We start from the raw sequence: 11,200 nt of genomic DNA, 5'->3' as shown, positions 1-11,200 counted from the left end.
TACATGTCACCACAGTAGGACAAACTGACAGACAAGTTTGTCTTGCTGTTGGAGACCTCTCGTATCACCCCCACCTGGGTCCCTGTGGCTGGCTGTACCTCTGTCTGGCTTCCTGGCTTTTAATCCCCTTTCTCCTGTTCTTCTGGCCTGCTGCTTTGGGTGTCCCTGGGGCTGACTGATCCTCTGTCCGGGTTCCTGGCTTTTATCCCTTCTCCTGCTCTTCCAGCCTGCTACTCTGGGTGGGCCTGAGTTTCCTCTCCTCACCTAATCCCTTCAGCTGATTGCTCTTTTCTCTGGCTTCCTGGCTTTTAATCCCCTTTCTCCTGCTCTTCCTGCCTGCTACTTTGGGCGTCCTGAGTTTTCTCTCCTCACCTGTAACCCTGGGGCTGACTGCTCTTCTGTCCGGGTTCCTGACTTTTATTCCCTTTCTCCTGCTGTTCCAGCCTGCTACACTTTACATTACCAACTTTATATTGGAGAACATTATCTCTTACGAGAATGGCATTGTCACAGCTCGATTTCTTCCTTTATTTGACATGGCCATATGGTACATGTTGTTCTTGTTAGGTGCCATCGGGTCAGTTCTGGCTCAAAGCAATCTTACATAACAGAATGAAACAAATCTGGTTATTTGGATATATTAATGTGTATGTGCTGGTGGTAAAGGGGGGTGTGTTAGATTGGGTTCTCTAAAGAAACACGAAAACCAGCAAAGCATATATATATATATATATATAGAGAGAGAGAGAGAGAGAGAAATTTATCTTAGGAAAATGGCTCACAAACGTATAGAAGCCGGCAAGTCCAAAGTCCCTGGAGTAAATGTCGGGCTGGCGGCAGTCTTAGCTTCCGTAAATGCAGGGGGCCAAGAAATTCAAGGCTGGCAGGAAGTACACTTGTTGTTGACTCCAACAAAAGACGTATCCAAGATCTCCATGCCAAGCGGTGGGCTGGTCACTCACGGAAGGTTGTAGTCAGCACACCAGGGTCCCAACTCCTCCAAGAATGTCTCTCTTCCCAGGATGTCCCTGGATATCCTGGAAGCAGGCCACACCCCTAGGGAAACTCCCCTTGGGCAGACTGGCCACTCAGAACACAGTCATCTGATCCCATCATGGGAACAACCACACAGAACTGGGGTCCAGCCAAGTTGACACACAGCTCCAACTATCACAGGGGGAAATGAGGATGTGGAAACAAATGCATGCTTACCTCTTTGGGCCTTACGTTTTATTGAGGGAAAACCAAAGCCACTGCTGTCAACTCTGACTCACAGCAACCTCACAAGACAGAGCAGAACTGCCTCATACGGTTTCCAAGACAGTGAATCTTTATGGTCATCTTTCTCCTATGGAGTGACAAGTGGGTTCAAACTACAGACCTCTTGATTAGCAGCCAAGCACTTTAACCATTCTCCCACCAGGTCTCCTTTATGAAGCAAAAAGGCAAAAAACAAGCTTAACACATAATTATATGTTAGAAGATGGTAAGTGGAATGAAGAAAAAAGCAAAGGAGGTCAGCAGAGCTGGGAGGTTGACACGTGGTATAGTTTTAAATAGGATGGCCAGGGTAGGTCCACCAAGAGGATATCTGAGCAAAGATTTAAAGTCATATCATGTCTTCTTTCTTCGCATAATCTACTCTCTGAAAAAAGTTCCTCTCCTCTCTACCTTTCTGACCCTTATCTATCTTTTGAAGCCCAGCTCAACCTAATATTCTCCAGAAAGGTATCAGAACACTTTAGCCCACACTGCTACCTCTGCCTCCTAACTTTTGCAACTACTTTGGTTTATATCCATCTTTTCACCAACAAATCTATTTTGTTTGCTATTTTTATTTCATCATTGCCTGTCCTATCTACCCATTCCCCACCAAATTTTCTTTAGAGAACACCACAGCTCTCAGCAAATAGCTGTTTATCTGTGTAAATAGAGTACAAAGGCCCAGAACCAAAATGTAGTTCCTTAAACACCCAGTCTAGTGCTAATGAGCCTTATTGCTTCCTAAGGAGCCTAATTCAGCTTAAATGTTTAGACTGCCTTGGTAAGCAGAAATTCAGTGTGACTATTCATTAACCACGAATGATTCACTGTATTTATTGCACTGTACTCAGTACTTGGGAACAGTAGTTATGCTCAGAGGTGAGTTTTCATATTAACCAAGAGTGCTTTGTTGGATACACAGATCCTCTGTCACTTCCCCACATGGCTTTCTAAGGATATGGTTCTGAATGATCTCTCCTAACCTCGCCTCCTTTCTTCCCCTGCCCAGGGCTCGGAAAGAATGATACTTTGAATTCCCCCTGCTAGAGCACTACCTGGCATGTAAGCAGCGCTCACATTCACTAGTGGCTACCTACCTCCTCAGGAATGCCCTCCTACTCCTCTTCACCTCAGCCACCTACCTGTACCTTGGCCACTTCCACCTGGATGTCTTCTTCCAAGAGGAATTCAGCTGCTCCATCAAGAGAGGGCTGCTAAGTGATGAGACCTACGTCCCTCATCTGATCATGTGCAGGCTAACTTTCCTGTCTGTCTTCCAGATTGTTAGCCTCTCCAGCGTAGCAATATACACCCTGTTGGTCCCAGTGATACTATACAACCTCACCCGGCTATGTAGGTGGGACAAACGACTCGTGTCTATCTATGAGATGCTTCCAGCTTTTGATCTCCTCAGCAGAAAGATGCCGGGATGCCCCATCAATGACCTCAATGTGATCTTTCTTTTCCTCCGAGCCAACATCTCTGAGCTCATCTCTTAGCTTGTTAATTGTCTTATGTATGTTAAAAGACACAACCACTCAGAAGCACAACATTGACACAATGGTCGATTTCATGACTTTATTGGCTGGCTTAGAGCCCTCAAAACCTAAATATCTCACCCCCCGGGTATGTGATGAACACTCATAACTAAGAAAGCATGGAGCAAAAAAAATATGGAAAGTAAAAATATCTCTTTCCTCACAAGCCCACATAAAAGCCCACTTTCGAACAAGACTTTCCATTCCATTCCAGTTTGTACCTCCTGCTAAGAATTTGCTTTTCCATCCCAGATATATTGAATCAAAATCTACATTTTAAAAAGATCCCCAGGTGATTCTTACAGATCTTGTTACAATATATATTCTAATTCAGCATATCTAGGGTAGAAATGTTAAGTCCTCAGCAGGAGGTCAAAATGAAATGAGTAAGTTCTAAGCGCTGCTTTAGAATTGCTAAGCTTGGATTCCAGTGAATCAGTAAAGAACAGAGAAGGGCCTCCTGACAGTGGGCACAGCATATTTTAGAGCTCAGCATCATGAGAAGCACGGGTATGGCAAGTAGTTAATACGAGTTAAAGATGAAAGAGAGAAGCCAGCCGAGAAACTGAAGTAGTCATCAGGGTATGGATCCTGAAGCTTCTTGTGTACCAACTGAAGAGCTGGACTTTTAGCCAATGACAATGAGAAATAGTAAATGTTTATATACCAGTCTCTTGCTTGGTTTGGGTAAACTTATCTGAATTTGTCAGAATCAACATTTTTTACTTTTCTTTGAAAAGAAGGGTCTAAATGGCCTATCCAGAAATTCTCAGAAGAGATAATACACAGCTCTAAAAATAAACAGGAAATATGAGACAGAATGGTATTGTGGACTGAGCATCGTCTCTGAAGTCAGATTAAAGTTCCACTAAACACAAACAGCAATCAGAACGAGAGTTAGATTCTGCCCAGGCATACTTCCTTCAAGAAGCACTACCATATGTCCTCCCTCCTTCTCTTACTGGGTGCTCCATATCATCCAATATCTACCTCTGGGATAAACCTTTTAAGACTGTATTAATACTGCCAATTTACTTACAAGTCTTTCCCTCTTAAATTAAGTTTCCTAAAGGTTGTTTTAAGATAAACACTAAAGGAATATTTTTCTGAGTAAATAAATAACTGAATGCATTGCCTAGTAGCATCACATTCTTTGAACATTTAGACCTAGCTTCTAAGTAGTCCTGTACGGAAAATGCTTTGCATGCACAAAAGATGCTCTTCACAGAAGTTGACCAAAAAGTCAAACAACGTGAAAATAATTATAGAAAATACAACACAGCCATAACTGATATATTAAGTTGTTGCTGTTGTTAGGAACTATCGTGTCATGTCCAATTCATAGAGACCCTATGCACAGCAGAACGAAACACCACCCAGTCCCGTGCCAGCTCCATGATCCTTGCTATTCTTGAGCCCATAGTAGCAGCCCCTATGTCAGTCCATCTCATTTGGGGCCTTCCCCTCTTTCATCAACCCTCCACCTTACCAAGCATGACATCCTTCTCCAGCAAAATGGTCCCTTCAGACAACATGCTCAAAGTAGGTGAGACAAAGTCTGGCCATTCTCGCTTCCAAGGAGCATTCTGGCTGCACTTCCTCCGGGACAGATCGCTTAGTTCTTTTAGCAGTCCAGGGTACTTTCAGCATTCTTCACCAGCCACAACTCAAAAGCATCAACTCTTCTTTGGTCTTCCTTATTCACTGTCCAGCTCTCACATGCATATGAGGTGACTGAAAATATCATGGCTTGTGTCAGGCACATCTCAGTCCTCAAACAGACATCCTTGATCCTCAGCACTTGAAAGAGGTCCCTTGCAGCCAACTTGCTCAATGCTATATGTCATCTAATGTTCTAACTGCTGCTTCCATTGGCATCAAGTGTAGAACCAATCAATGTGGAGTCCTTGACAACTTCAATCTTTTCTCCATTTATCATGAAGCTGCTTATAGGTACAGTTGTGAGGATTTTTTTCTTTATATTGAGATGTAATCCCTACTTCAAACTATATACTTCAATTTTCATCAGTAAGTGCCTCAAGTCATCTTCACTTTCAGCAAGCAAAGTTGTTTCATCAGTGTATCGCAGGTTGTTAATGATTCTTCCTCCAATCTTGATGTCACGTTCTTCTTCATAAAGTCCAGCCTCTTGGATTATTTGCTTGGCATACAGATTGAGTAAGTTTGGGGAAAGGATACAACCCTGACGCCCTCCCTTGCATTTTAACCATGTAGCATCCCCTTGTTCTGTTTGAAAAACAGCCTCCTGGTCAATGTATAGGTTCCTCATGAGCACAATCAAGTGTTCTGGAATTCCCATTCTTTTCAATGTCATCCACAATTTGTCATGATCTACACAATAAAATGTCTTTGCATTGTCAATAAAACACAAGTAAACATCTTTCTGGTGTTCTTTTCTTTGAGCCAGGATCCATCTGACAGCAACTATGATATCCCTTGTTCCGCGTCCTCTTCTGAATCCAGCTTGCACCTCTGGAAGTTCTCTGTCAATATACTGCTGCAACCATTTTTGAATTATGTTCAGTAAGATCTTACTTGCCTGCAATATTAATGATATTACTCAATAACTTCCACATTCTGTGGGGATTACCTTTCTTTGGAATGGGTACAAATATGGATCTCTTCCAATCAGTTGACCAGTTAGCTGTTTTCCAAATCTCTTGGCATAACCAAGTGAGTGCCTCTAGTGGGGCATGTTTGTTGAAACATCTCAATAGATATTCCATCAATTCCTGGAACCTTGTTCTTCACCAATTCCTTCAGTGCAGCTTCGACTTCTTCCTTCAGTACCATTGGTTCTTGATCATATGGCAGCTCCTGAAATGGATGAAGATCTACCAGTTCTTTTTGGTACAGTGACTGTGTATTCCTGCCATCTTTTTTAGATGTTTCCTGCATCATTCATTATTTTGCCCATAGAATCTTTCAATATTGCAACTCGAAGCTTGAAGTTTTTCCTCAGTTCTTTCAGCATGAGAAATGCTGAGCATGTTCTTCCCTTTTGGTTTTCTAACTCCAGGTCTTTGCACATTTCATTATAGTAATTGGCTTTGTCTGCTCAAGCTGCTCTTTGAAATCTTCTGTTCAGCTCTTTTATCTTCTCATTTCTTCCATTTGCTTTAGCTACTCTCTGCTCAAGGGCAAGTTTCCAAGTCTCTTCTGTCATCCATTTTGGTCTTTTCTTCTTTTCTCATCTTTTTAGTGATCTCTTGCTTTCTTCATGGATAATGTTCTTGGTGTCATGCCACAATTCTTCTGGTTTTTGGTCACTGGTGTTCGATGCATCAAATCTATTCTTTAGATGGTCTCTAAATTCCAGAGGGATATATTCAAGATCATATTTTGGCTCTTGTGGACTTGTTTTGAATGTCTTTAACTTAAGTTGAACTTGTATTTGAGCAGTTGATGGTCTGTTCCACAATCAGCACCTGACCTGGTTTTGGCTGAAGATACTGAACTTTTTCATTGCCTCTTACCACAGATATAGTCAATCTGATTCCTGTGTATTCCATCTGGCAAAGTCCACGTGTATAGCCACCGTTTGTGTTGCTGAAAAATGGTATTTGCAATACGTAAGTTGTTGATCTTGCAAAATTCTATTATGCAATTTCCAGCATCATTTCTGCCACCAAGGCCAAATTTTCCAACTACCCATGATTCTTATTCGTTTCCAAGTTTTGCATTCCAGTCACCAGTGATAATTAACACATCCTGATTGCACATTTGGTCAATTTCAGAATGCAGAAGCTAATAAAAATCTTTAATTTCCTCATCTTTGGTTTTGGTAGTTGGTGCATAAATTTGAATAATAGTCATATTAACAGGTCTTCCTTGTAGGCATATGGATATTATCTTATTACTGACAGATTGTACTTCAGGACAGATCTTGAAACATCCTTTGTGATGATGAACGCCACGCCATTCCTCTTGAAATTTTCATTGTGGCACAGTAGACCACATGGTTGTCTGATTCAAAATGGCCAAAACCCATCCATTTCAGCTCACTAATGCCTAGGATTATCAGTCATTATGACCTCCATTTCATTTTTGACAACTTCCAATTTTCCTAGATTCATGCTTTGTACATTCCATGTTCTGATTATTAATGGATGTTTGCAGCTGTTTCTCCTCAATTTGAGTCATGTTATGACAGCATATGGAGGTCTCGAAAGCTTTTACCGTATCTGTATCATTAAGGCTGGTTCTAGGAGCTCTGGTAGCATAGTGCCTAAGGCACTTGGCTGCTAACTAGAAGCCTAGTGGTTTAAACCCACCAGCAAATCCTCAGAAAGAAGATTGGGCAATCTACTTCCATAGTGATACTGCCTTGGAAACCCAAGAAGGGGTCGCTGTGAGTCAGGTCTGACTCAATGGCACATAACAACAAGAAGGCTGGTTCTACTCTGATGATGCAGCTCTTTCCTGGTCCTACTGTGAGAGCCTTCTGACCTAACTGGCTTATCCTCCTGCACTATATCGGACAATGTTTCTGGGGTATTCATAAAGTTGCACAGTAATGTATCAGACAGTATTCCTCTGCTATTCACAAGGTTTTCCCTGGCCAATTCTTTGAGAAGTGGATGGCCTCCTCCTTCTTCCTAGTCTGTCTCAATCTGTAAGCTGTTGAAACCTGTGTACCATGTGCAACTCTACTGGGTTTGAGACACCAGTGGCACAATCTCAAGCCTCACAGCAACACGCCACTACAGTAGGACAAACTGACAGACAAGTTTGTCTTCCTTAGCTGTTCAAAACCTCTCCACCCTCCCTACGCTCCCCTTACATAGATCCCTGCCTTTTTCCCGCAGCTTAAGAGGGCCATGGCCTAGGTCCCCAGCCTTACTTGGATCCCTGCCTGTGCTTTCTTGCTCTGTCCTGTTCAGTCCCCTCTCCCCGCCCCCAGCTTTTTCTCTGCTTTCCCCAGCTTTCCCGTCACTTGGGAGGGCCGTGGCCTGGGTCCCCGGCCTTACCTGGATCCCTGCCTCTGATTCCTTGCTCTGTCCTGGTCTCACCCTCTCCCTTGCCCCGGCTTTTTCTCTGCTTTCCCACCACTTGGGAGGGCTGTGGCCTGGGTCCCTGGCTTTCCCTGGATCCCTGCCTCTGCTTCCTCATATATTAAGTAGCCATTTAAAATTATGTTTACAAAAAAGTCATAACACCATGAAATGATTATATAATAATGCTCAATGATCAAAAAGGAAACATATTAAATACGATATAACTAATACAAAAATGCATGAAAATATTAAACACACATAGGTTAGCATTCAAACCCACTAGCCACTCTTCGGAAGGAAGACCGGGCAACCTACTTCTATAGAGATACCTCCTCGGAAACCCAAGAAGTGTTCACTATGAGTCAAACTGACTTGATGGAAGTGAGTTTGGTTTTGATTTTAACATGTTACAGCAGTTCACTCCATGTGGCATTATAAATTATTTTTTTCTTCTCTATAGTTGTTGTTGTTATGTGCCGTCAAGTCGGCCCCGACTCATAGCGACCCCTCCTTGGGTTTGTGAGGCAGTATCACTACAGAAGTAGATTGCTCCATCTTCCTTCCAAGGAGTGGCTGGTGGGTTTGAACCGCCAGCCTTCTGGTTAGCAGTCAAGTGCCTTGGCCACTATGCTACCAGAGCTCCCTCTCTGTAGTATATCTTGTAAATTTTCTAAAACTAGCATGAGATGTTTTACGATTGTATGGAAATGTTTCTAATGAAAAAACAGTAAGTGTTTTTCTGCAAATCCCACTAAATTCATTGGCCATAGCAGCCTGCAAACTAAGACAAAGGATGGCACTTTTCCTCTGAGATATCCTAGCATCAGAAGTTATCCAAATTCCTGAGGGACAAAAAGAATCAGGATCAGCCCAAAGCTGATTCCACAATATAAAGATGAGATATACCTGCACTCTCAAACTTTTTACCTATTCTGACATCAGCAGTCCAGCCCATGGCACTCTCTATTTCTCTGCTAAACTAAAAAATAAATAAATAAATAAAACCAAACTCACTGCCATCGAATTGATTCCAACTCATACTGACCCCCTTTGGGTCTCCAAGGCAATATATCTTTACAGAAGTAGATTGCCCAGTCTTCCTTCTACAGAGTGACTGGTAGGCTTGAACTACCAACCTTCTGGTTAGCAGTCAGATGCTTTAGGCACTATGCCACCAGAGTACCTTACTTCTCTGCTAGGTTTGATCATTTGTTGCAATGGCCACACAGAACTCAGAGACCATACTCACTCACAGTCATGGAGTTCATTAGGGAAGTAAAGGCCTCTCAGCTCCCTCTTGGCCATATCTACACGCAGGCCACACTTCTTGGCCTGGCAAGCCTTCTCTTGAATGAGCTAACAGAGCCTTCTCTGAGCTATGCTAGCCTCCTCTCAGCCTCTGATCTGCTTGGGCAAATGTTACAGCTCTTTGGCTCCGCCAACAAGTGTCCAGAGACATCCCACACTGCCAGTAAACCTCCTGATCAAAGACACTCAGCTTTCACTCTTGGGGCCAGGATGCCCACCACAGCCATCTCACACCAGTCCCCTGGATCTCTGCCTTGTGCTCTGTCTTGTGTCTCTGCAGTGTTCAGCTCTGTCTCCTTGGTCTAGGAGGTTCTCAGCACAGAACCCTAGATGCAAAGGACATGCTTAACTCCAGGCTTTTCTTCTTGATAATAGTGAGGTCCCCTCAACCTCTGTGGGACTGGCCCTTTTATAAGGCTTCTCTTCCCACCAAGACCACTAACTGACCAATCCCCTCATTAGGCCATGGTCACCTAATTTGCATAGTAATCAACCAATCCCCACAAGGGTTTTACACACCTTATTTGCATAGTACACTGTCCAATTCCTACAATGCTGTGACCTAGCAAATCATCTTGGCAGAACTACAAAGCCAGAGCCAAAAAGGCCATGTATAAAGAGAAACCCATTATACTACACTCTCCCACAAGACATGATACAGGGATACAAACAGGAATAATGTAAATAAAGTCAGAATCCCAATGCTTGCAATGGCAAAATAGAGCTAGACGGCAAATAAATTAGGTAGTTAGCAAAGTTTAAAAAAAAAAAAAAAAGACAATCTCTTCCTAGCACTCTATTTTCATGTTCCAAAATAAAGTGTTAGTCTGTATTATTAAAGACATGAGTGAGGGTATTTTGTGGGCTGAAAACATTTCCAGCATTTTCCAAAAATCAATCTATATGGCTGCCTTGAGTGTGTTTATGAAAGCACACTGGTACCACAAAGAGTTGCTGTGGATTCAGGCAGGTCCAAATGTTTTGTTATATATATTTCACTACAATGTAATTTAATTTTTTTAATTAAAAAAAAGAAAATCCCAGCCAAGCACTGCAAAGGGTAGCTTACAATACTAATGGACGTAAAGGAAATTTTGTAAGTCGTCTGTGTCAAAACCATTTTGCCAACACTCTGTCACTATTTTTACAATTTTCAGAAACAAAATATCTGGGTTATCCATTCTAAATGTATCTTTTTAAGAATTCTGATCAAAAATTACTTATATTAGCATTGGAAATTTTTTCTCCTGTTATTTAAGGAACTTATTGTTTTAAATGCATACATATTTTTAAATTTCCATGTACAACTCTATACAAGCCTAAAACTTGAATATAAAATGGTAATGGTATTCTGTATCAATAGAAGATTTTCCAAAAAAAAAAAAAAAACCATTGCATGGAGTTGACTGAACTGCCCCATAGGGTTTCCAAAGCTGTAACTCTTTACAGAAGCAGAATGTGACATCTTTCTCCCATTGAGTGGCTGGTAGGTTCCAATTGCCAACATTTCAGTTGACAGCAGAATGCTTTAACCACCTCACCACTAGAGCTTTACCCTATAGAAATCACTGTCACCTCCATTATCCCATTTCTATGACAAAGTGGGCAAGAAATATTTTCCTTTCCCAGAGAAAAAAAAAACACCTGTTAATCACAGGCTCACTCAACAAATCAGTGACATTGCTGAAAGAATTCAATCCTGTGATCCGGTGCATTTACCAGTGTTGTTGTTGTTGTTATGTACCATCCAGTCAGACCTGACGCGTAGCAACCCCTCCTTGGGTTTCCATGGCGGTATCATTACAGAAGTAGATTGCCCAACCTTCCTTCCCAGAAGTGGCTGATGGGTTTGAACCACCAGTCTTCTGGTTAGCAGTCAAGTACCTTCGGCACTATGCTATCAGAACATACCCTAGAGATTTGCCTGTCTTCCACACATAGTGATTTTATATGGGCCTGGGTTATAAAGGTATAGCTATATATATTCTCTGGAGAAGGATGTCATGCTTGGTAAAATGGAGGGTCAACAAAAAAAGGGGAAGGCCCTCAACAAGTTGGATTGACACAGTGGCT

General features: G+C 42.2%; 1 protein-coding gene across 1 annotated transcript; it reads left to right on the top strand.

Moving 5' to 3' along the window:
• Positions 1 to 2,231: 2,231 nt before the first annotated feature.
• Positions 2,232 to 2,910, top strand: LOC103206639 (pannexin-3). The gene is given in 2 exon segments (XM_007952138.1): positions 2,232 to 2,758; positions 2,760 to 2,910. Coding segments are annotated over 2 exon segments (678 nt in total).
• The last annotated feature ends 8,290 nt before the right edge of the window (positions 2,911 to 11,200 follow it).

This window comes from Orycteropus afer, unplaced genomic scaffold (genome assembly GCF_000298275.1).
Source record: "Orycteropus afer afer isolate SDZICR_OR568_19922 unplaced genomic scaffold, OryAfe1.0 scaffold00325, whole genome shotgun sequence".
Lineage (NCBI taxonomy): Eukaryota > Metazoa > Chordata > Mammalia > Tubulidentata > Orycteropodidae > Orycteropus > Orycteropus afer.
This window is presented reverse-complemented; position numbering and strand designations above follow the sequence as displayed.